Raw genomic sequence first — 25,043 nt, 5'->3', positions numbered from 1 at the left:
GATCGCAATGCAGAAAAAGAAACCTGATAATAAAACGGAAAAACCGATTCTCTGGGAAGAGCATGTGCAGCCGCCAAGGCGAGAAGTCGTTTTCCCTCAAAAAAGAAAGGCTTAATGCCCAGAGTGCTACAGTACTGAATCGTGAGTATCAGCAAAGAGATGGAAAGAAAATAGAGGCGATATCTGGGTGAGACATGACCCGAATTCTCATGGGAAGAAAAGCAGACAAAGCTTAGTACACAGAACACGGAATCCAGTTTTAGGCTTGCAGCAACTCAACCATTTTCCTTGAGCCCAAAATCTCCAGGTAAAAAGGATGTAACGTCTTGCAGCTCTTTGGAAATCCACGTAAGACAGACACTGGGGATTCAAACGACTTGAGGGGGGAGGGGAGGTGGTGAAAATGGGTCAAAAGAAGCTTTCCCGAGGAAAAACATAATGCGATTCTCGGCCGAATAATGCACAAGGAACTAAGAACCGGGAGAGAGAAAAGGTCCTGGGTACGGACGCTACACTCGGACAACCGAGAAGCAGAAGCGCGAGGCCGGACGGGGCCGAACCCGCAGCCCCCGCGTTGGGGGACCCGAGGCCTCCAGCCAGGTGTCAGCCCAGCACCAACCTGGGACCACCGAGCGGGGGCACTGTCTCCGCGCGGGAAAAACGGCGACCGGGCCGGAAGGGGGCAGGGCGAAACGCGAGGGCGCCCCGCCGGGCACTTACGCGGCCGCTTCTTCCTGAGGCTTTCGACGCGCTGACGGGAGGCCGACGTAGCGCCGCTGTAAGAGCCGGGCCGGTCCCGCCTTACGCCCTCCGCCGAAGCCGAGGCCCCGACGGCGGGGGCCGACGCGCTGTTCGCCCGGCGCCGCAGTGGCTCCCGGCACCGCCCATCGGGGCCGCCGGGCGTCGGCTCCCGGACCGACGAGGCGGAGGTGGCGGCGACACCGCAGTGGCGCTCCATGGGCGCGCCGAGCCGGCCCGCTCCCATCCGCAGCAGGAACTGCTGCCGACCGAGCCAGCCCCCCAGAGCCGGTGCCCTCGTCGCCTCCTCCGCGGCAATCCAGCCAGAGCAGAAGAACATCCTCGGCAGGCCGCCTCTTCCGTTGCGCCAACGCGCAGCAAGCCAATCCAAACAAGATGGGGGCGGCCCGAAGGCCTCGTATCCAATCGGCTGTCTCATTCGAGGCGGATCGACCGCGCCTCCGTCCAATGAAAGGCTCGGGGCGGGGCGAAGGACGGCGAGGGTGGGGATCCGGGCTGGGCGGAGGAGAAGGCGGTGTTGCTGAGCAGAGAGTGATGGCGGCGCCGCCCAATGGACGCGTTGGTGGAGGGGTCCGCGCCCCCTCCACCGGGGTACACAGGTAGGCGCTCCGGGCCCCAGAACTCTCCCGGGAGCCGCCTCGCGCCCCCGAGCCCCGCCCTGCTGCTGCGTCCCGTCGCCTCCCGGTTTACGCCCTTCTTCAGCCCAGCGGTGTGCCGCAGGGTCTGGTCGCCAGTCGTTGGCAAACAGAAGGGCTTGAACCGGGGCTGAATTTAGCCTTTGTCCCTCGACCTGATTCCACTGCTGCCGTCAAGGCCACCAGTCCTCCGCGCTCTGTTCGACCGCCACCCCCTTCCCCAGTACTGCCACTGGCGTGTTTAGGCTAAGCCCCCTTCATTCCTCCTGCGTTAGAGAAATGTTTCCAGTACCAGAACTAATGAAAGGACTGGGGTTGGTCTCCATGGCAACTGGAAGAAAGAGGTGGGTTATAAATCCTTTGCCACCCTCCTGTAGTGAAGGAGGGGGGTGTGGGAGCCAGGAAGTAGGGTTGGCTCTTGAAAGGAGAGTCTGGACCCCCTTTCTGTGTGGTGCAGTGGAGGACATAGGATTTGGTGGCCGCCTCGGGGCCTGGGTTGTTGGGGATTTTGTCTGATTGGTTTTTTGTTTTTTAAATCATTTTATCACCTTCTTTTTGGGGGTGAGAACATGGTCACCTCCAGCCCTGAGATACTGACCAAAGGTCCATCCAAGCGTCTCTTCTCCCATAGGTTGCCCATGCCTGGAATGATCCATGGCTCTGTACCCCCAAGGCACTCCCTCATTCTGTCAAGTTGAACGGGATTGTGGGTTTATCTTGCTAGCAAATTATTTCATAAGTGCCTCCCCTGAGAGACTGTAATGCCCCTTATGTTCTTCATTTTTCCTGTAATGACTGCTAGTAGCAGGCTGAACAAGAAATATGAGCTTCTCTCTTGCTTATTGAATAGAATTGCCATGCTCACTCAAAACGAGCTCCCTGGGACTTCCCTCGTGCACAGTGGTTAGGAATCCACCTGCCAATGCAGGGCACACAGGTTCGATGCCTGGTCCGGGAAGATGCCACATGTCTCGGAGTAACTCAGCCTGTGCGCCACAACTACTGAGCCTGCGCTCTAGAGCCCGCGAGCCACAACTAGTGAAGCCCACACACCTAGAGCCCATGCTCCGCAACAAGAGAAGCCACCGCACTGAGAAGCCCGCGCACTGCAACGAAGAGTAGCCCCCTCTCACCGCAACTAGAGAAAGCCCGCGCGCAGGAACGAAGACCCAACACAGCCAAAAATAAATATAAATAAATTTAAAAAAAAAAAATAGCTCCCCTCACTGTAGGATTACCTCTGGAAACCCTATTTCCTAACTCTGGAAATTCCGTCTCCTGCAGGAAGCCACCCCAGAGGGATCCTACAAAAACCAAGAAAACCTATAGCTACTCTTCTAAATCTCAGTGCCCAGCATTGCCTACGTTTCTGCCTCCCCCAACAAAAAAAAAAACAGTTCTCCTTGACCTGAGGAAACTTCCATCCAGGTCTGTGAGCTGCAATAGATCATCCTGAAGAATCAAGAAGCATCATCACCTGAGACTGCCAAGACGAATCCCAGCATCAAAACAACACTTGAAGCGTGTGTAGCTTTTCTTTCTTTACTGTGTATAGTGTCTTTTTTCTTTTTTTAATTTATTTACTTATTTATTTTTGGCTGCGTTGGGTCTTCGTTGCTGCACGCGGGCTTTCTCTAATTGCGGCGAGCGGGGTCTACTCTTTGTCGCAGTGCGCGGGCTTCTCAGTGCGGTGGCTTCTCTTGTTGCGGAGCACAGGCTCTAGGTGCGTGGGCTTCAGGAGTTGTGGCTCGTGGGCTCTAGAGCGCAGGCTCAGTAGTTGTGGCACACGGGCTTAGTTGCTCCACGGCATATGGGATCTTCCCAGACCGGGGCTCGAACCCATGTCCCCTGCATTGGCAGGCGGATTCTTAACAATTGCGCCACCAGGGAAGCCCAGAAAATAAATTTTTAAAGAGAAAAATGTATCATGGATTTATACTAATTTCCATTCATTTTTAAGGTTACAGAGTTTTTACTTAGCTTCTTTTATCTTAACCTGAAAATCTAAGGGCTTCGCAACGTTCACTACTTATTTGCATTATCATTAAATATATAGATAATAGTTTCAGAATAAAAATACCAATATTACCAGTGATGTGATTATTAAATACTGTTTAAGATTTTTCTGCAGTTCTTTTTTTCCTTAGGATGTGTTGCACTAGGGATGAAAAATCAAATTGTGCTTTAAAGTCATTTGAAATAATTTCTTTCTGTGTAGTTCAGCCAACACCTCAATACAGAATTAAGTCCATTTTTTTTTTCCATTTTGATTCAATTTTTAGAGATTTAAATTTTTTCTTGCTTTCTCTAATGAAAGAAGCTACCATGTTGTGTGCCGCCCTATGGAGCAACCCATGTGGCAAGGGACTGAAGGCAGCCTCTGGCCAACAGCCAACAAGGAAGTGCAGCCCGCAGAGCAACAATTCAATGAGGAACTGGGACTTCCCTGGTTATGCAGTGGTTAAGACTCTGCACTCCCAATGCAGGGGGCCCACGTTCAATCCCTGGTCAGGGAACTAGATCCCACATGCCACAACGAAGAGCCCACATGCTGCACTAAAGATCCCACACGCGGCAACGAAGATGCCACGTTCCGCAACTAAAACCTGACAAAGCCAAATAAATTTTTTAAAAAATGAGGAACTAAATCCTGCAAGAACCACGTGAGTGAGCTTGGAAGCGAATCCTCCCCAAACTGCAGCCCTGGCCAACACCTTGATTGCAGCCTTGTGAGAGACCCTGAGCCAGAGGACACTGCAAACCTGCACCTGAAATCTTAACCCACAGAAACTGAGATACTAAATGTGTTGTTTTAAGCTATTAAGTTTTGGAATAATTTCTCATGCAGCATTAGTTAATGGATACACCTCCATAGGGGCTGTGTTATATATACTCTTAACTGTTCAATGAATGCAGGGAAAGTAGAATGCTGAGTAATCAATTAATGATGAGGTCAACTGATGCAATCAGTTGACCAATGGTCTTGAGTAGAACTGTGTGGGGCTCTGGCTTTGCCCTGTTCTCCATTTCATTAGTGATTTGGTGGCTCATCCTGCACATGGTGGGGAAAAATCCAGAACCAGAGGGTCCTCAACCAACTGAAACAATGACCAAATTGTTTGGATTGTTGCATAAACTAAATTCAATTCAACAAAGACCCATTAAGCTTGGCAACAATAGTTTGTGGACCAATACAGGGAGCTGTAGAGAAGGCCCTGCACCCCACTGCTATGAAATGGACCTCAGAGAGCATCCCCAGCCCCAGGCCAAGGATGGGATTAAGTCAGGGCTATCAAATGGCACAGAAGTACATAGAGAGAGGCAAGGAATGATGTCTATCAACCCCCCTAAAAAGGAAACAGGATTGCAAGGGATTAAACGACATTATCAATTGTTGCTCTTTCTCTTTAGTCAAAAAGTCTCCTTAAAAATGCAGTGACTCGGGCTTCCCTGGTGGCGCAGTGGTTGAGAATCTGCCTGCCCATGCAGGGGACACGGGTTCGAGCCCTGGTCTGGGAAGATCCCACGTGCCGCGGAGCAACTAGGCCCATGAGCCACAATTGCTGAGCCTGCGCATCTGGAGCCTGTGCTCCGCAACAAGAGAGGCCGCGATAATGAGAGGCCCGCGCACGGCGATGAAGAGTGGCCCCCACTTGCCGCAACTAGAGAAAGCCCTCGCACAGAAACGAAGACCCAACACAGCCATAAATAAATAAATAAATACATACATACATACATACATACATACATACATACATACATACATACCCAAAGTTAAAAAAAAAAAAAAGATACCCCTGAGTTAGTAGGGATGATATTTACACCTCTCTATGTGCCCTGGAAGCAAAACCGTACACCCAAACACACACACACCTCAGAACTCATATATACATTTAAAAAAAAAAAAAAAAAATGCAGTGACTCAATGAGTCAGCACCTGCTTTTAACAAGATCCCCAAGAGGATTTGTATCTCTACTGAAGTTTGAGACACTCTGGACTATATAACTCTGTATAGTTTGGAATTTTTTTTTAATTTCACTTTTTTATTGAAATATACTTGATTTACAATGTTGTGTTAATTTCTGCTGTACAGCAAAGTGACTCAGTTATACATACATTCTTTTTTATATTCTTTTCCATTATGGTTTATCCCAGGATATTGAATATAGTTCCCCGTGCTATACAGTACGACCTTGTTGTTTATCTATTCTATATGTAATAGTTTGCATCTACTAACCCCAAACTCCCAGTCCACCCCTCTGCCACCTGCCCTCCCCCTTGGCAACCACAAGTCTATTCTCTTGAGTCTGTTTCATATATAGTTTCGTTTGTGCCTTATTTTAGATTCGACATATAAGTGATACCATATGGTAGTTGTTCTTCTCCTTCTGACTTAACTTAGTATGATAATCTCTAGTTGTGGTATTTTATTTATTTCTTCTTTTGTAAAATTTATATATTATTATTATTTTTTTTTTTTTTTGGCCTCGCTGTGCAGCTTGTAGGATCTCAGTTCCCTAACCAGGAACTGAACCCAGGCCATGGCTGTGAAAGCCCGGGATCCTAACCACTAGACCACCAGGGAACTCCTGGTGGAATTTTAACTTTTTACAGCAAGCACATATTCGTGTATTACCTGTGTAATTAAAAGATGATTTAAAGAGACTAGATTATAAGGAAGGTGAAAATTCTGAGGGGAGACTGACCCCCTGGACTGGGTGGGAAGGAAGGAGTCCACTGAGCCAGGCCAGAAAGTGACAGCCAGCCACATGTGGTGAACTGAGGAGCTTGTCTCTGAGTAGAGACTCCTGAAAGTGAAGGTGGGAGGAAAAAGGGGGAGGGGTCCTGAACAAGCCCCCTAGATTGAAAGTTCTATTTACATTCACTGCAGGAGCCTCACTTCAAGCAGATATCTGGCCAGGGTAGATCCTCAGAACTGTGGGCTGAATAAAAGAAATGTTAAAGGATCTTAAGTTCTAGAAGTAATAATAGCAGAATTACTGGCAACGTGAGTCCATGGGCTCACAATTCTAAGGACATCGTCCTGATAGCAAGTAGCGAAAAAAGCAATTCTTTCAGCAGTTACCACAGTTTCTGTCTTTCCCGATTCCTTTGGACAGGGCTCCTGCAGGAAGCTGATTTCCAGCTGCATGTGATAATGAAAGGATTTTTCTTTCATCTTATGTTAAATACAAGCAAACTGATCAAATAGGAGACAGCATCTGACTGCTAGGAAATCAGCAATTCAGACAGTATGGCAGTGGCACTTGGGGATGGGGAAGGAGGACAGAGGAGGGGAGGAAGCTGGTACAGCCAGTCCGTGCCAAGGACACTCAAGGGCTGATAGGACTGAGCTCTGGAGGAGAAAGGATTTGACATCACCTGGTCCAGCCTCATGGTTTATGGGTCCAGGAAGGAAAGGGACGCCAGGAGCTGGCTGTGGACCCAAGACTAGAACCCAGGGCTCCTTCCCTTCATCTTTCTCACCGTTCCCATTTTCTCTCCCCACCTCCACCTTTCTGGCTGCTGCCCACCCCGTACCCCCACGTCCCTTCTGTCTTTGAAGTACCCTTTTCAGCATGTATATTTTACTTCAATAAAAAGCTGTGGGGTTGAGGGGGTATTTTTCTTTTATTGCTGTTTTTATAGAAACAGCATTGAGTAAGTAGAAGGAAGATATTCAGTGTAAGTTTTTTTTGTGTTTTTTTTTTAATTTATTATTTTTGGCTGTTGAGTCTTCGTTGCTGCACGTAGCCTTTCTCTATTTGCGGCGAGTGGGGGCTACTCTTTGTTGCAGTGTGTGGGCTTCTCATTGCGGTGGCTTCTCTTATTGCAGAGCACAGGCTCAGCTCACGGGCTTCAGTAGCTGTGGCGTATGGGCTTCCGTAGTTGTGGCTTGCGGGCTCTAGAGCGCAGGCTCAGTAGTTGTGGCACATGGGCTTAGTTGCTCCCCGGCATGTGGGATCTTCCCGGACTAGGGCTCGAACCCATGTCCCCTGCATTGGCAGGTGGATTCTTAACCACTACGCCACCAGGGAAGCCCCCAGTGTAAGTTTTTAAAATGCAGGCAGGAAGGTGAGAACTTACTCTGAAGAATTTGAGGTAAGCCATGAGAATTTAGGAAGGCTAATAAGTGAGAGGGATCTATTCAAAGAAAGCTTCCAAAAGGAGCTGGGCTTTAAGCCAGGCCTTAAAGAAAAAAACTTTAGTGGGTGCAGTAGCTAAGCCATGACTTGCAGCAGAGCCCTCTGGCCATTGGCCTTATCCTTACAGGCAGCACCACTGACCCCAGGGAGGGATAGGGAGCTGGATGAAGCATGTATGTGCCCACTCCCATCCCATTCCAGCAGTGGAGGCCCCTCTCAGAGCCCATATCCTTCCCTCTGAGAGACTGAATATACAAAAGGACAGTGGCCAGACCATATATGACGATAGAACTCTGCAGTAACCAGCCTGGAAAACCAAACCACAGCCTCTGCAACAGTCATCCAGAATGATCAGGTCTTGGTTAATGTGTGCCAGCTTCTTCCCAATCCCCAACCACCTCTTCCCTCTCTTCCATCTCAGGACCAACCAGAAAAAGTCAAATATGTTCCCCAACCAATCACATAAGGTGCCCCTCTTCTAGTTAGCCAGCCTCCAGTGTCCCAGGCAAACAACCTCCAGTCACAGCACATCTGAAGCCTTCCCTTTCTTTTATTCACCACAGTGTTTTCCCAGTCCCTGCCTGCCTTTGATACCCTCCCGGCCAAATGCAAGTGACAGTGGCTGCTCTTACAGGCTCAGAATGAACAGCCTATGTTTGTTCTCATTTGGGTGACTTTGGTTTATCTCCATATCTCTAAAGCGATTCTGGACACAAACTGAACATACTCATGAAACCAACACCCAAATCAAAGGTAACCATGCCGACTTTCAATGCCATAGATCAGTTTTGCTTATTTCTGTATTTTTATATGAATGGAATCACACAGTCAGCATTTGTGTGTGTGTACTGACTTTTTCTCAACATCATGTCTGTGCGATATATCCACATTGAGTGTAGCAATATTTTCATTCGTATTCATTGTTGTGCACTAGTATCCTACTGTATGACTTTACCCCAACTTTTATATATATATATATGTATATACATTCTATCCATTCTACTATGGATAGACCTTTGGGTTGATTCCAGTTTGGGGCTATTTTGAACAGTGCAGTTAGAAATATTCTTGCACATATCTTGGTAGACATGAGCTCTTGTTTCTGTGACGTACATACCCAGGAGTGGAATTGCTGGGTCATAGGTTATGCATGTGTTCAGCTTTAGTAGATACTGCCTATTTTCCAACAGGGTTTTACTAACTTACATTACCCCTAAAGTTTGAGAGTTTCAGTTGCTCTATATTTCCATCAACATTTGATCTCGTCCGACACTTTCATTTTAGCTGTTCTGATAGGTGTCTTTGTAAATTTATACTTAATATTTTTCTTGTTCCCTAGAGGCTCTAAGTTTTACTGTTTTCCTGGATTTCATTGTTATACTTGTTAATAGTACATGACTGATCAAAACAACACTTTTCTCTCCTCCCCCCCACCCCTGCCCTTGCTTTTAGACACTCCTTTAGACCACTCACAATTATATTGGAGACAGTGGGTGATAGAAGGGGGCACTTAAGGTGGGCTCTTTGCATTATTATTGTGTCTCTCCAACGCCTGTCCCCATACTCTGCACTCAGTAGGAGCAAAATAAGTATCTGTTGTATAAATACATGAAAAAAATGACATGAAAGCCTATATGTCTCCACCATACTTTGTCATTCCCGACCACTGGAGGGTATGCAGGTATCTTACTCATTTTAGACCTTAGACCTGGCACAGGGGAATCCTTTAACAAACAATATCTGCTACACCAAACTGACCTCCAGCTGCCTCACCTCATGCAGCCTCAGGCCATTGAGCCTGGGCACACACAAGATGATTATATTCATATTGTCACAACATCCCTGAGACTATATTAATTATATATTGCACATCATTCCACTATTATAGCAGGTGGCAGATCTTGGCACACTGGGCAGAGATGTGATGGTGTGAAATCTCACTTTAAATGGGGTCCCAGGCTCCAGACACCTGATCAGCTGTGGGTCATGGGCATGGAGAACATCCAACTCTGGGGCCCACGGGCCAGAGTCTTCCCTTGCATTGTCCCCTCTGGTCCTTCATCCCTCCCAGTCTTGCAGATCAGCTGTAAATTGGGTCATACTTGTACCCCTTTCATAGGGTCATTGTGAGGATTAAACAAGTTAATACATGTAAGGCACCTAGCCCAGAACCTGGTATGCAACAAGGTATGGGGTAAGTGGTAGCGCTTTTTATTATTGCTGTTATTAACAGCAGCAGCAGCAGGGATGAGGAATGCTGAGTGACCATGCCCTGCACCAAGTGTGAACTTCATGGCCCTGGGCTACATGGAAAAGAGCAGAAAGGGGAGCATGTGATTTTCATCCATAAAGAGTTATCACTTCCAGCACAGACTAGCCCAGGGACCCTGAACACTACTCTCCCTGAAGGTGGGGGCAGAGGTGTTCCTTGGCCATCAGCTTCACGATAGTGCATTGGTAGAAAGCAAGGGACCTCAAGGCTTGAATGACTCCATTTCTAGGAGACTCCTATAAGAGCAAGACACATGCTGTGAAGTTTGAATCTGGCCAAGAATGGGAATTCTGCCTGCTGGAAGGGCTTTGTCAGAGCCTAAAGGAGACCCCTCGTGCAATGGGGCAAACTGCCACTGGACACACCCGTCAATCATCACCTCTCTGGGACAGAAGCAGTAGCCAGATACTTCCAAGGAGCTTGTCAGTGAAGGAACCTCCTCTGGTTCTCTCCTCCTAAGACAGGGAACCAGTGCTACTCACTCTTTGAACTGGTTCAAGAGGGATGTCACCCACTGAGGCCAAGAAACCAAGAGGGGAATGCCTTGGAAGGAAAAAGAGGGCCTTTGCCACAAAATCCTCCTGTCCCAAGTCTTTCCCTTGACTTTCTGAACTCTTCACTTTCTGACTTACAAAAAGAACCTGTACAGAAAAGGGGGAATCAGGCAGGGATGAACAAGACTGTCCATGAGTCCATAATTATTGAAGGTGTGTAATGGGCACGTGCAGGGGAGAGGTAATTATTCTAGTTTCTGTACTTCTGTGTGTGCTTAAAAGCTTTCCATAAAAAAAAAAAAAGTTTCTTAAAAGAAGCTATGAATAGGGCTTCCCTGGTGGCGCAGTGGTTGAGAATCTGCCTGCCAATGCAGGGGACACGGGTTCGAGCCCTGGTCTGGGAAGATCCCACATGCCGCGGAGCAACTGGGCCTGTGAGCCACAGCTACTGAGCCTGCACGTCTGGAGCCTGTGCTCTGCAACAAGAGAGGCCGCGATAGTGAGAGGCCCGCGCACCGCAATGAAGAGTGGCCCCCGCTTGCCGCAACTAGAGAAAGCCCTCGCACAGAAACGAAGACCCAACACAGCCATAAATAAATAAATAAATAAATAATAAAATTTAAAAAAAAAAAAAGCTATGAATAATCCACGGCCTGAAAGAGTAAAGGGCATCTTGCTGATCTTTGACTAGAAATTCCCCCAAGTCAATTAAATCTGAGCACATCCAACCAGGGAAGCAAGGTGAGAGTGTGGTATTAGTCTGGCTTCAGTGGGTCATCAAGTAGAATCGGCAGGTGTTTCCCAGGGAAAGAGAAGCAGTGGTAGCTCTTGGGCTTTGAAGGAAATGTTTCAACAGGAGAGAGAAAAGATGGAGAGGGATTTATATGCAGGTACCTTGGCTACTGCTGAGTCTGCCCTTAAGCGCTTAGGATGGCACTAGGCCCTCTGGCCCCACCCCAGCCTTTACCCCGAGGTGAAGGGTGCTTCCCCATCTCTCTTATCAACTACCCCAAGCCCTCTCCTGGCCACAGGCCAATTCCCAATCCTGCTTGAAGTTGGCATTTTATTGACAACAGCCAAAATAGGAATGCTGTTCAGTGCAGGCCAAGTCAGGGCTTCTGAGCAGCATAATTTGAAAAGTGCCAAGATGGTCCCTAAATGTTTCCTACACACCTTACCCAAAGGTATCTCCCACATGGCTGGTCACTGTGCTTGAAATTCTACCATTTAAGTAGCATTCTTTGGGTCTACAAACTGCTTTCTTGAGATACTTTTTTCCAAAGCTACCTTGGGAGGGTAACACATTAAAACCAGTACGTGTTCATGAACTGTTCACTGACCTGGGTACCTGGGAGGGAGGAAGGAGCACAGAGGGTTAAGAGCAAGGGTGATGGGGTGTGGTTGCAGACAGCTTGGGTAGGGACCACTCCTGGCTTCAGAGTACAGGTGGTTGCATTTGGAGAGAGGGTTGAAGAGAAGCTCAGAGGTAGAAGTAGAGGTCATTAGGTTGCTGAAGTCCCCGAGGGCAGTGTAAAGAAAGGCTGTAGCAGCCAGAGCAGGATGCAGGACCCTGCAGACTGACAGTTTGGGGGTGGGCCACAGTGAGCCCTACCCCTTATGTCTCCCCAGGGCTCTAGTTCCTGTCCCTTGCAGAGCCCAGAAATGAAGGTAGCTCCTGAGGCTCCTGTGCCTGGCCCTTGTCCAGCAATGGCTGCTGGGAAAGAACCCACAAGGATATCCCTCAATCTGTCTGTCTGCTGGGGGGCACCATAGCCCCCACCCTGCACAGGTGCCCCAGTGGACATGCCTCCCTCCTCACTCCCCAACAATTCCCCAATGTATGGAATAAAGTAAGGGACAAATATAAAAGGGGCATAGGCAGTAGGGTTTGGGTCTGCTTCTAAAGGCGTGGCCAAGTGCTCCAGTCCCTCCACATTTGAATAGAGATAATAACAACATGTATCCACCCCTAGTAAATGAAATGTCAGGAACCATTCTAAGATTTATATAGATAAATTCATTTAATCCTCACAACACTAGGACATGTATATCTATACATAAAATTTTACTATTCATCCCCATTTTACAGATGAGAAAACTGAGGCACAGAGAGGTTAACTGCTTGCCCAAGAGCACATAGTAAGATGGGATGCAGGCTTAGGCCATCCTACACTGCAGCAGTGCACGCTTACCCACTGGGCACTCTGCCTCTCATGCCCTCATCTCTACCAGGCTGGGCAGGGAGAGGTGAGAGAAGCATTTAGTGGCCACCTGCTCTGGACCAGGCACTTGACAAAGACGTGTATGCTCCAATCTCAGGAGAACCCAGTGAAGGATGAGCCATGATCCTCACAGTCCACATGAGTAAGCAAGACCAGAGAAGGCTGATTATCTGCCAAGGCCACACAGCCCAAGAAGGGGTGGAGCTGAAATCCAAACCTTGGCCTGAGCTCTGCCCTGCATGTGCTCCCTCTCCAACCCCCATACGGAGCTGAAGAGAACAGAGACCAGGATGAGAAGGCTGGAGAGGGGGACTTAGGTGGTCCTCAGGCCTAGCACCTGATCAGGCTTCCCAGGGGTCCATGGGAATCTCCAGACCTCCTCCCCAAGCTTGTGTGGCAGGGGAGGGGAACCAGAGAGGCAGGGGACTAAGTCCTTGAAGATGGGCCACTTCACTGCTCCTGGGGCAATAGCCTGAGGCTGGGCCACTGGGGTCTGGAGTGATGTTCTATGGGGTCCCCTACCCCCCCCCATTGGCTGCCAGGGACCAGGGCAGGATGGGGGATGTTTCCAACCCCCTGCGGTCTCCAGCAGCACCTCCTGATCCTTGCACTTGGGTAAAGAAGGATAAGGCCTAGACGGGGGCACCTCCTCCAGAGGATAAGGGCAACAACCAGATGGCCAGGGGGGCGAGGTCTGGAGCACTCAGGGCAGCCCAGGGCCCAGAAAGCCAAGGATGGTGGGGGAGCCACCAAGGGCACGAGCTGGGACGGAAATGCTGCCTCGCCTCTGACCCAGCCTCTGCCAGCCCCAAGATAGGGTCAAGGATGGTGGGACAGCTCAACTCAGTGGCTCAGGCAGATGTACCATGGGAAAGGGAGCAGATGCGTGATAGGGAGGGCCCAGGAGTTTCACTGGAGTAGACGCCGCCGGTGCAGTGTGGCCAGGAGTGCAGCTAGGAGCACCCCAGCCACAGCCACCCCGAGCCATGGAGCCCAGGGCGAGGTCCTGACCACCAGCAACTTCTCCAACTCTTCCTCCTCCCGGAATCCTGGGGTGGTGTGTGTCCCAGGGCTGTCCCCCAGGATGGGGGTACTGGGGCCCCCGTGGATCCTAATGGTGTCCTCCGACTCGTACTCGTTCTCCTCCGGAGCGTTGTCAGGCCCCACGCCCAGGGAGTTACTGTGGCTGATGGCGAGGTCTGCGGAGCAGCCCGAGAACGGTTGGCTGTCCATTCTGGATATCAGCCTGCCAGGCTTGCTCAGCTCCAGCTCTGATCCCCAGCAGTCAGAGCTGCTATCTGGCCATGGCGAGGTGCCTCCAGTGGCAGTACCTGTGGGCCCTGGAGATGCTGGAGTCTCCTAGGAAAGAAAAGGAGGGACTGGAGGGACTGAGGATGGTGGGGGACAAGCCAGGTTGGGTGGCCCCATTCCCAGAACAGGCCAACCCCTCAGTTCCCAGCCCAGAGTGCTGTGAGGCAACCCTCTCTTGGGGACTCAACTCACTGATGGTACAGGAGGACAGTGGGGGAGGAGGGGACTAAGGCCCTGCAGGAGCATCAGTGGTGAACTCCTCCAGGGCTGAAAGCTCTACTCACTGGCCTGCCTGTGAGCTCACTCCCACCCCAGGGAGCACTTGGTCATGTGTGGCCCCATCTACTTTGACATTATGCCTGGGCTTGATGGCCATGAAGCAGCCACAGGGTCAGAGGCTGGGCCATGCACCCAAGGGGCCCCATGGACTTGGTTCTTCCAGACATACAGCAGCAGTAGGGTTAGACGTGCAGGCTCCGAGCAGGCAACTGTGGAGGCTGCTAGGGTCAGAGATGGATGGGCTGGGACTGCAGTTTGTAAAACCCTGGTCATGGTGGGGCAGGCCAGATATCCCAGTGAAGAGCAAGGCATCGAGGCAAACAGGCGACCCTGCTCTACCCCTCAGTTTCCTCACCTGCAAAATAGTATTGATGAGCTTAAAAGGGAGCTGTGAGCTCTAAATGGGTTAATGCATGTGACCAGTGGAGGTGACCCAGCAAGCCTGACCCTCCTGAAGCATTCATACTTAAGAGCTCTAATGATTATTATTACTCTAAAGGACATGGTGTTAGGTCTGGATGAGGCTAGGTCTCAGCTGTCCCTATGCCCTCAGAAGAAGCCTTGGACCAGCCTAGGCTGGAGACAGAATGGAGACTAGAAAGGGTCCAAGGAAGAGGCCTGGATCACTGCTAGGAGGGGCGAGGACTCACCTCCACGAGTCTGTTGCTGTTCCTGATGGTGGGCCCTGTGTTGGCAGGCAGCTTTCTGGGCACTGTGCACATATGTTTCCTGTGGTCAGGCACCAAGCCAGTAGGCACTTTGGGTGGCACCATGCCAGAACGCACTGAGTTGATGGGCAATTTGGATGGTGCTAAACTGGTGAGCACATTAGTGGGCATTGCACCAGGGGGCTTCAAGCTGGTGGACAACTTGGAAGACACTGTGCTGCCAAATGCTGAGTTGGTGGGCACCTTGGAGGGCACTGTGCTGGCAGTCAAAGAGTTGGTGGGCACCCCTGCCCCGCTGGAGCAGATGGTATCTTCAGCCTGGTCAGCAGCACCTCCTGCAGATGCCAAGCCAGTGGAGGAGGAGGTGCCAATAGATGGAGTTGACACTGGGGGTCCAGGCAAGCGGCTTGCCCTGGGGGTAGAACGGACCAAGGGCTGGAAGGAGACAGTCGGAGACACAGGCCCATAGGATGATGTGAAACTGGACACCACGCCTGCAGGTGGCAAAACAAAATGAGAAACACAAACCCACAGGAGTGTTATCCTAAAATCACAGTGGCCTTGGGATCAGAGGGCTGGAGAAGGGTCTCTCTGCCCCAGCTCACACCATCCCTATTGCTTCCAAGCCTCCCAACCTCCTACCCATGGAGGAGTCTCCACAGTCTCTTTGGTTCCCAGGGCTGAAGGCCCAATGGTTGCAGATAAATCCTTGGTCCTGTCCCTCCTCAGTCCTTGACGTGTTCTCTCACAAGAGCAAAATGATCCCTCCCTTTAACAGGGTCTAGGAGCTTGAAAATCATTATTAATTTTCCTCTCTGCTTTTTCTTCTCCTGCCTAGGACACCCCCCTTTCCTCTTGTGTCTGCCTCTTCCATCCTCTCCTTAGACAAGTGGAATCCTGGATGTTTCTCCCACTGCCATCTTTCCTCTCAGCAGGAACAATCCTAGGCCAGGGCAAGAGGAGCAGGATGGCTCTGCTTAGAAGAGCTCACACCAGTCATGTGGCACCAGAGGCCCTGTCAGCCCCCAGTGTGTGCAAATCTTCTAGAAGGCCCAAGGGCTTGGGGGTACAGGGACAAAGCCACCCCTGGGAGGAGAGTCTGAACTGGGGGAAGCAGGAGGGTGTAGGTGGTGATGGTCCATAAAGGCAGCTACATAAGGATTCACCATGGAACTCTTGAGAACACACATGCCTGGCCCTACAGCTGACAAAGGTCGGGAGTGATTCTGATGTCCACCACCCCCGTCCCAAAGCTAACACCACAGAATCTCATGGGACCTATGTCCATATTCATACTGAAATCAAAGTGCCCTCTGCCTCCCTGGTCCACAGCAGCATTTCTTGAAAAGATGTTCCACAGCAAGCTGACAATGCAAAGTGCAAAAGGATACTTGGGTTAGAGTTTGGTGTGACAGGAGCATGGAACACTAAGGTGGCTTCTCTGAGCTCCCGTGTCTTGTGGCTGTTCCGTGGGCACTGCGGGCTGGCTGGGCATCACTGTCATGTGGAACACAGTTTGGGAAATAGTGGTGCAGAGATGCCAGCCCAAGAGATCAGAGTAGATAGCACTATATTCCTGAGATGTCTGATGTGAGGGTCCAGGCCCTTGGCTGATGAAGAACATACTTCTTCTGGGGGCTGAAAAGTTTTAGTGATTCACTGGGAGCTAGAGACCCCTTTAGGGTAGGGCAGTGCTCCCTGACAACAGCTGGCCCAGCCCTGTACTCTTCTTGCACTGTCCTCCAGGTCCTGGCAGATCCCTACATAGTCCCTTTGGTATAGTGCAGGCATGGCCCTAATTCACTTCTACGTGTATCCACGCCCTCTGCAATGTGACCTTGTCAGTCCTCTCATGTAGGGATGGAGTCTATCTTTCTACTCCTTGATGCTGGGCTGGCCTTGTAACTTGCTTTGTCCCACAGAAAGAGGCAGGAGGAAAACTGTGCCAGTTTTGAGCCTATGCCCCAGAAGCCCTCTCTCCCTCTCTCAGAACTCTGCTCAGGTATACGAAATGGGCTTGACTGCTAGAAGGTAAGAGACTCATAGAAGAGAACTGAGGTGCCCCAGCCAACAGCCGTAAACAGCTTATGTGTACACTGATGTGTATATAAGAGGGAATTCAGCCCATCTGAGCCAGCCCAAATTGCTGACCCACACAATCATGAGCTAAGTAAATAGTCATATTTTGAGCTACTAAATTTTGGGATTGTATGTTACCAAGCAAATACTAACCAATATGCCCTCTGAGGAACTGGGTTGTTCCCTGGGGTGAACTCATTTCCCTGGGGAATACCACCTTTGCCTCCTGTCCAAGAAAACCAGAGGGGCAACTCTAACCCTTACCCTCACTGGGAGGTCAGAAAGGCCCTATAACTCGAGAGTCCATGCATACCTGCTGTGTGGGTAGTGCCCAGTTCTGTGTCTTGCTCCTGATGTCCACTGCAGGTCAGAGGGCTGAGGGCCACCATGTCAGACGAGGGCTGCAGGGGGCCACCCAGCCTCTTGAGGACAGCCCCAGAGCTGGGTGGCTGTGGGGCTTTCTTCAAACTCTGCACGAAGGAATATATGAATAAGGCAGTTGCTTCTCCCAGGAGCTGGCAAAGGGCAGCTTATGCTTGGGACGGCTCCTACAGGCCACAGCCCATGCCATGAAGCACAGGACCAAGGAAGCCCTTGCCTCGGCTTTGGTCATTGCCAGAACTTCTATCTGCAGGTGACTTTGAAGCCACCTCATAGAAAATCATCCCATGGGGGGTCCCTATTCATCTGTCTGGCCCTAAAGAAAGGTCCCCATCTTTGGGGCCACTGCACAGACCCCTTTCTTAGGCTTCAAGTCCAAGTGGTGTCTCCTGGACACCTCACTGCCCACTCATCCTATCCCAATAGAATCAGTCATCTTAACCCCCAAACTTTACTGGCAATGATTACAGCTCCAACCATCCACCCCTTACCCCATCACCTCCTGCTCCCTCACTCTCCCTCATCTGGTCATCCCCTGATCCCTTGACCCAGCTCAACATCTCACATGGACCACTGCAAAGACCTCAGAATTGTGACTTCACAGCTGGCTGATGACAGAGGGGTGGGGGCTGCCACATAGTGAAGACCTGGTTGGCAGTCTGGGAGCTGGGGCAGATCCACATTGGGGGAGCCCTGGGGTTCTGAGCAGAGATTAGGCATGATTTGTGGGGGACTGCCGGAAGGCTGGGTGAGCAGAAGTGGGCAGACAGGAACACAAAAGCAGGAGGCTCAAGGTAGATCGTGAGGACGCACCTCTCCCAGGGACTCTGGTGGCTGGGTGTCCTGGACAGGCATAGGGTAACTTGGCTCGTCCTCTCTGTAGCCATTGCAGGGGATGCTGGGGGCCACAGCAGGTGTGGAGGGCCCTGGAACCCCAGCAGAAACTGATGGCTGCTCCAGTGGAGATGGGGGGTGGTTCGGATTCCCTGAAGGACAAAGATATTGTGATGTCAAGGAGGAATTGGGGTGCTCTCAGTGACAAGAGAGGCCTGGGTGCTCCTAGAACTCCAGGTCCATGGCTCTCAGTCCCCCACAGCATCAAACTCGATCCTGACGTGGGCAGTACTCCTCAGAGGAGACCAGCTTCACAAAGCAGGAGGCAGGTATCGGAGGGAGAGTGGAGATGGAGAGGACAAGGAGAGGTAGGAGGAGCAGTGGGGGAAGGGAGAGTGTTGGGGGCACCTCGCAGGCCTCTCACCACCCAGACTGTGTCAGCAGTCACCACTTCTCTGTCCCCAGGCATTCTGGGACACAGTGGCTTTCTTCTCCTCCTCATGGGTGGCTTTCACCACTAACTGACCCCTGACCTAAAGCTTCCTCCTCAGCCCCTCCCCTTTGCCCCCACCATCCACGCCTGGCCCTACCACAGCTGTTTTCATCTGGGGGAATCACTGGTAATCTCCACAAATGAAGAGTTGAGTTAGAAAGGAAGAAGGGGAGGGAGGAAGGGAGGGGGAGGAAAAGAAAGAAAGGCAAACATGGGGATATTTTAAGGCTGTAAATCTGAGCAGTGTCTCAGGAATTGTCTCTAGTCTGAAATATATATAGGGCTGGTGTGAATTTTCTTCCTGCCTCAGCCCCTGAGACCCTGGCCTCAGCAGACCCCCTCTGAGTACTTGGCCTGGCAGGGAGCATTGAGAGGGCTTTGAGGGATAACTGGGCAGCTGGCGGGGTGGGAGGCAGCTAAGGAGGCTCTAGGGGAAACCAGTGGGAGGGGAAGAGATGAGGGGAAAGGAAGGAAGGAGCCCATGAGGAAGAAAGAAGAGACAGTGAAGGGAGGGGGAGAGAAGAGATGAGCTGAGAGAGGAAAGGCGAACTGAGGGAGAGTAGACAGGAGGAAATGAGAAAAGCGTGGAAGGCAAACGTCACAGCCACAAAAATTAGAGGAGGCTCCATTTGCTGAGCACATGGAAGGTGCCCAGCCCCAGCTAAGCACTCAACATGCCATCATCCCATGGTATCCACTGCAGCCCTACAAGGTAAATGTTGCCATTAGCCCCATTTTACAAAGAAGACTGAGACTTAGGGAATGAAGGGGCTTGGCCAAAGGGTTAATAAAGATTAATAAGTGGCAAAGCAGGGATCTACACTCAGGTTTGTCCACTGCCCAGGAGTGATGGGAGGGAGGGTGAGAGGAGAGGGAGAGTGGAGGCCAGGGAATCAGATAGGAGTTCCAGAAGAAGGGCCAAGGTGGGAGGCTCACGTAGCAGGTTGCTCTGGTAGACTCGGTCCACTTCATCAGCGAGACTAGACAGTTCACAGGCCCTCAGTGCCCCAATGAAGGAAGGCACCCAGCCGTTCCTCCGCCGAAGGCTGTTGAAGAGGTCCCAGAGAGTGCCCTGGTTCCCCCAGCGCTCATAGGAGGCCCGCAGTCGGTCCTGAAAGACACAGCCCCGCCACCAAGCTCAAGCCTGGTAGCCCTGACCCCCTCCCCACTCTGGAGGGGACAGCTGCAGATGGAGGTACCTAGAAAGCTACAAGATGGAAGCAACCATCTGAAACTGAGTCAGAGCCCAGGACAAGGCCAGAGTTTGAGCCCAAGTTTAAAGGCCCAGGAAATAGGCCTTACTGTGTCCCAGGCTCTCTGCTCAGGGCTTTGCGTGAATTATCTTATTTTATGCTATTATTACCCCTACTCTACTGATGAGGAAACTGAGGCTTAGCACATGCAAACAAGCAACCAGATAGCAGAAACAAAAACCCACAGAAAACATTACTGCAGAACTAAATGGCAAGGTATTGCCACAAACACCAAAATACAAGAGGGAGGAGCCAAACCCTACCAGCCACAAACTCACACACCACCGGTATCTGCATGGAGGAAGCAGAGGGAGGCCTCGGGGTTCAATGTGGGGACAGCTAAAACTGGGAGGGGCCAGGCTCACTTCACTAGGGGCCCACAGCAAGTGCTGAGGGAGCTAGCACAGTCTGGCTCCCAAAGACTCTCAAAGTTGAGCCACAAGCTCTCTGCCAGGAAGGGTCCCATGACTAGGAGACTGCAATTGAAACTAAACAGGAACAAGGACAAAAGAGATAAAGAAAAAGAAGGTTCCGATGAAAGTGGGTGAGGGGTCCCAAGCCCAGAAACCTCAGTGCCATATTTTGGAGCACTATACCAAAATGACACAAGAGGGAGCTCAGTGAGGTTGGAAAGGACACCCTGAGCCACACTTCATTCTGAAAGTTAGAAAACTGTCAAGGATGGGAAGCAAGATACAGACAACAGAGAAGGAAGGAGTTGGTCCTGGCTTGGGAGAAGCTCTGAATTCCACAGCCCTGCCCCCAGTGCATGCCTGGTTGTCACGCCCGGGCTCACCTGGTCACTTGTTGTGAGGCAGGACAGGTAAGGCAGAATCTCCAGAACATGAATATTGCAAAAATTGCCGTGATGGTTGCGGATATACTGATAAGTCTTGTCCTCAGCAAACGTCATCGCTGTCCGGGTTCTGAAGTGGCAGAGGGCTCTGGCCTATGAAGGGTGGATGAACTGAGAGAGAGGAAAAAAGACTGGAAGAAAACAGACCACGCATGGCAACAGAGTTGGGAGTGGAGTTGGACAAAAGGCAATTCTCTCTTTCTTTTTCAACTCTTTGGAATTTTTGCTTTTTTCTTTAATCATCCTATTTTACTGCCTAAGTCTCAGAGGCCCTCAATGAATTTGCCTAAAAACAAATTGGTGACAAAAAAAAAAAATCAGATCTAGAAGACCTAGGGCCCATTTCTGCCCTGCAGGTTGGTCAGTGTTGGGGAGAGCTCTGGCTCCTGCCCCATCATCCCCAGGTCTTAATGTGCCCCTAGCTTCTGATAGCAAAAGGGCACCACCTAGAAGTGCTGCTCCTTTGGAGTATACTGAGGGGGAAGGGGAGGAGAGGGAGGAGGAGGAGGAGAAAAGGGAGGGAGGAGGAGGGGTAGGAGGGAGAGGATGGGGAAGAGGAGAAGGCACCCAACATAATAATAGGATCTATCCTATTCTTACCGTGAAGAAAATGAAGTACCAAGGAATTAAGGGGACTTGCTAGTGAGCAGAAGAGCAAAGAACTGAGGTCTTCAGGATCTGGGATCAGGTTCTTCCCAGAACATGACTGCAGGCCCACCATTACATTAAAGCTTGCTACACACATTTTTTTTTAATTTTTTAAAAATTTATTTATTGGGCTTCCCTGGTGGTGCAGTGGTTAAGAGTCTGCCTGCCAATGTAGGGGACACGGGTTCGAGCCCTGGTCCGGGAAGATCCCACATGCCGCGGAGCAACTAGGCCCGTGAGCCACAATTGCTGAGCCTGCGCGTCTGGAGCCTGTGCTCCGCAACAAGAGAGGCCGCGACAGTGAGAGGCCCGCGCACTGCGATGAAGAGTGGCCCCCGCTCGCCGCAACTGGAGAAAGCCCTCGCACAGAAACGAAGACCCAACACAGCCATAAATAAATAAATAAAGTGTAAAATTTATTTAAAAAAAAAAAATTTATTTATTTTATTTATTTTTGGCTGTGTTGGGTCTTCGTTGCTGCACACGGGCTTTCTCTAGTTGCAGCGAGCGGGGGCTACTCTTCATTGAGGTGCACAGGCTTCTCATTGTGGTGGCTTCTCGTGTTGCAGATCACGGGCTCTAGGCGCATGGGCTTCAGTAGTTGTAGCACGCGGGTTCAGTAGTTGTGGCTCACAGGCTCTAGAGCTCAGGCTCAGTAGTTCTGGTGCATGGGCTTAGTTGCTGCGCGGCATGTGGGATCTTTCCAGACCAGGGCTCGAACCCATGTCCCCTACATTGGCAGGCAGATTCTTAACCACTGCACCACCAGAGAAGCCCTACATACATATTTTTTCGGTAGGAGGCTAAGTTCCACTTCTGGGTGTGACTTCAGGCAAGTTATCAGCCTTTTCCAAGCTTGTCCTCACCCCTAAAATGGCTCAGAGAGGTTGTTTTGACAATACAGTAGTTCAGCCTTATAAGCCTGAAATTTAAAAGTACCCCCAATACAATCAATTGCCACAGGTTGCTTATGTAGCACTTAACACAATTTTCAATTATAGATCTGTTTGTTTGCTTGTTTCTTATTTGCCTTTCTCATGGGAGAGAGCTGCAGGGAATAAGACAGACAAGATCTCTGCCACCATCCAATTTACATTCCACTGGAATGGGACAGATAACAAATCAGAAAACATATACATAAATAAGAATTCCAGACAGTAATAAAGGTTACAGAGACAATAAAGCAGATGGTGAGACAGAGCCCCTGAAGAAGGGCATGCTGCTTGAACTGGGATGGGGAGGGAAGCTTTTCTGAACTGACATTTGAGCTGAACTCGAATGTAAGAAGATCAGTGTTTTGGGCAGAGGGCACAGCAAGTAAGAAGTCCTAAGGTGGAACAAGCTTGGCATGTTTGAAGAATAGAAAGTAGATTGGAGTTGTCCAGGTTTAGAAAGCTAGGGGGAGGGGCAGAGTTCAAGTCAAGGAGGTTGGGAAGGGCCAATAATGTAGGGCATTATAAGAAGGGACTTTGGGTTTTATTTGGAGTGAAACAGGGAGCCACTGGAGGGCTCTGAGCAGGAAAGGGAGAGGATTTTATTTGATTTGACTTATTTGATTTATGTTAAAGACCTCTGTGGTGGTTGTGAGGATCCTGGACTGGGGAGGGGGCAGGATGGAAGCAGGGAGACAAGTCAGGAGGCCACAGCAGGGAATACATGATGGGTATGGCCAGGATGGTAACCATGAAGGTGACAAGAGGTGGCTGGATTCCTGGTATTTTGTGGATATGGGAGGTGAAGGAGAGAGAAGAATCAAGGCACTAGGTGGATGGAGGGTGCCACTTAGCAAGCCAGAGAGTCTGGGGGAGAAGCAGTGGTGCAGAGAGGACTCCAGAGTTCCATTTTGAACAAGTGAAGCTTGAGATGCTATTGGATGTCCAAAGTGGTTTTCAGGGAGGGAAGTGGGCAGAGGAGAGAGGGGCAGGCTGGAGTAGAAACTTGGATGTCAAGCTTGGGTGGGACCTCTAAGAGATAGTGCTGCAGAGTAGAGTGCCCAGAAGTTGTTGAGGCCACCAGTCCCCTGCCACATGGGAAATGGAGCAGTAGTCCTGCCTACCTGCAGCCCACCAGCCTCATAGCCACATGCTGCATGACCTGCTTTACCAACCACCAGGTGCTACATTCCTGGTGGGGCGAGTACCAATGACAGAAATCAAGAGGATCAGAGAGGTGGGGCGGGGTTCCTCTGAGCCTTCAGAAGATGAGCAAAGAACAACTCTGTGGTGGTGAACAGATCCCTCCTTCCCTCCCATGGGATCCAGGGAGGTACCAGGAGAGAGTCAGGTGATACATTCTGTATCCCAGCCTCAGTCTTTGAGGCAAAGAGTTTGGGGAGTATGGGTGTATGTAATGGTCCAACCAAAAAGAAAGGAAGCCCATATTTGTTCACATTTATTGAGGGTCCACTATAGGCAGGCACATCCTAAGTTTCTTTCATTTAATTCTTGCCACAATCCCAAGAGGACAAGCGATGCCAAGTTGCACAGCTGACCAGTGGCCTAACAGGATTTGAACCCAGGACTTGCTGCCTCATTGCAGCTCACCATACACCTTGCAGGGCTTAGAGACCCCTGCGGCCAGTGAGACTCACACAGCCCCCTGCCTTCAAGCCCCGGGAGGGGCCAAGGCCACTGCCTGGGTGAGGGGGGTCGCTAAGTGAGAGTGTGCCTGGAAAGGTGCACTATTTAGCCCCTTCTCTTGCGAGATATGGAAATCTTTCGGACACGTCTGAGGACGTTCTAACCCTGCCCTCCACAACAGCCGGGTTCTCAGGTCCTTCCAGATGTCCTTCCAGATGTTTTTGAGCCTCCAAACGGAGAATGTCGGTTTTGTTTTTTCCAGTGTTTTCCAGGCACCTCCTTCCGGTCTCAGGTAAGATGTGGGCCGGAGAGTTCCTGACCGTCGCGTCTAGGAGAATTCTGACCCGACTGCACCAGAAGCTGAGTTCAGAGCGCTCCACCCTCCCGGAAGGGGCGAGGCCTCACAGTCTCAGCTCCTATTCCTGAATTCCTGGGCCAGACCCAGGTCCGCGGAGGACCGGGAGGCTGTTCTGAACAGGTGTCACCACCGAAAATAGCCAAGACCCAAGGGAGGGCGGCAGTCCGCGACCCCCAAAAGCGCGGCCGCCAGAGATTGGCGCACCCGGGCTAGGCCTCGCCTGGGAGTTACCCTGGGCCTGTGGGCAACTGGAGGAGCTCAGTAGCCAGCGCCCTTCTCCTTCCGGCCCAACCTCCCCTCCAGCCCGAGCAGGCGCCCGCGCCACCCACCTCCCGAGCCCCCGGTGCTAGATGCGGTGCGCGGAGCTCTCGCTGCCCGGAACACCCTGTGTGTTAGTACCTGCTCTTCCCGGCTCCCCGCGCGCCCCAAGCCCCGTGCGCCCCAGCGGACTCCTAGTCCCACTCGGCTCCTGCGCCGCGGACCACCTCCCCGAAAGGCATCTGTGCGCCCTGAGTCCAGAGGACCGAGCTCCCAAGGTGGCGATCTTACCTTGGGTAGCCACGACCCGGCGACCTGCCTCCAGTCGCGGACAGCCGGGAACCCTCCCCTGCAGGGAGGGAAGGGCGGGGGGTAGGGCCGCGCGGCCATTGGGCAGACAGCGGGGGCGGGCACTTGGCCTTGGTTTGCGGGGCCTCGAGGCTCTGGACGCGCGCTCGGGACAGACCTGGGTTCCTACTGCATGCGCGGAAGAGCAGATGATCTTCTTTCCTTCGTC

At 51.1% G+C, this 25,043-nt stretch overlaps 2 protein-coding genes and 1 long non-coding RNA gene across 12 annotated transcripts in view; 1 reads left to right on the top strand and 2 right to left on the bottom strand.

The window, feature by feature from the left end:
* The window catches only part of PANK2 (pantothenate kinase 2), a 32,149-nt gene extending 30,859 nt beyond the window's left edge, over positions 1–1,290 (bottom strand). The window contains exon 1 of one of the 5 annotated variants that reach the window (XM_082431907.1): positions 721–1,290. In XM_082431907.1, coding sequence (XP_082288033.1) covers positions 721–1,177 — 457 coding nt within the window. In that variant the 5' untranslated portion in view covers positions 1,178–1,290. The remainder of the gene's footprint in view (positions 1–720) is intronic. The other 4 variants (XM_082431904.1, XM_082431905.1, XM_082431906.1 and 1 more) reach the window with 4 other exon arrangements.
* LOC309646006 lies at positions 1,245–10,628 on the top strand. Of its 3 annotated transcripts, none has more exons than XR_014255160.1 (3): positions 1,245–1,358; positions 2,679–2,917; positions 8,105–10,628. It is a non-coding gene; the product is annotated as an uncharacterized lncRNA (long non-coding RNA). The 3 variants fall into 3 exon arrangements; XR_014255161.1 differs by lacking the exon at positions 8,105–10,628 and adding an exon at positions 3,712–4,214; XR_014255162.1 differs by lacking the exon at positions 8,105–10,628 and having other exon boundaries at positions 2,679–3,482.
* A 1,673-nt stretch (positions 10,629–12,301) lies between these two features.
* On the bottom strand, positions 12,302–25,011 carry MAVS (mitochondrial antiviral signaling protein). Of its 4 annotated transcripts, XM_082431912.1 has the most exons (8): positions 24,993–25,011; positions 24,818–24,875; positions 20,624–20,794; positions 19,511–19,685; positions 18,061–18,233; positions 17,180–17,336; positions 14,770–15,281; positions 12,302–13,888 (listed from the first exon to the last, which is right to left on the bottom strand). In XM_082431912.1, the coding sequence occupies exons 3-8, from the start codon at positions 20,738–20,740 to the stop codon at positions 13,439–13,441; spliced, it is 1,584 nt and encodes a 527-aa protein (XP_082288038.1). In that variant the 5' UTR covers positions 20,741–20,794; positions 24,818–24,875; positions 24,993–25,011; the 3' UTR covers positions 12,302–13,438. The 4 variants fall into 4 exon arrangements, with proteins under 4 accessions (XP_082288038.1, XP_082288037.1, XP_082288039.1 ...); XM_082431911.1 differs by lacking the exon at positions 24,993–25,011 and having other exon boundaries at positions 24,818–24,908; XM_082431913.1 differs by lacking the exon at positions 24,993–25,011 and having other exon boundaries at positions 20,624–20,814; positions 24,818–24,890.
* Between the last annotated feature and the right edge of the window lie 32 nt (positions 25,012–25,043).

The sequence above is a fragment of the Balaenoptera physalus genome (assembly GCF_965194825.1).
Source record: "Balaenoptera physalus genome assembly, chromosome: 16".
Classification (NCBI taxonomy): domain Eukaryota; kingdom Metazoa; phylum Chordata; class Mammalia; order Artiodactyla; family Balaenopteridae; genus Balaenoptera; species Balaenoptera physalus.
Note: the sequence above shows the minus strand (reverse complement) of the source record. Positions and strands in the feature narration are given on the sequence as shown.

What these genes read in the sequence shown, in the direction of transcription:
- MAVS (XM_082431912.1), bottom strand. Translation starts at nt 20,740, where the DNA reads ATGACGTTTGCTGAGGACAAGACTTATCAGTATATCCGCAACCATCAC. An exon ending in GCCTCACAACAAGTGACCAG is followed by an intron (nt 19,686 to 20,623) that starts GTGAGCCCGGGC and finishes TGTGTCTTTCAG; the next exon opens with GACCGACTGCGGGCCTCCTA. An exon ending in CTACCAGAGCAACCTGCTAC is followed by an intron (nt 18,234 to 19,510) that starts GTGAGCCTCCCA and finishes TTTGTCCTTCAG; the next exon opens with GGAATCCGAACCACCCCCCA.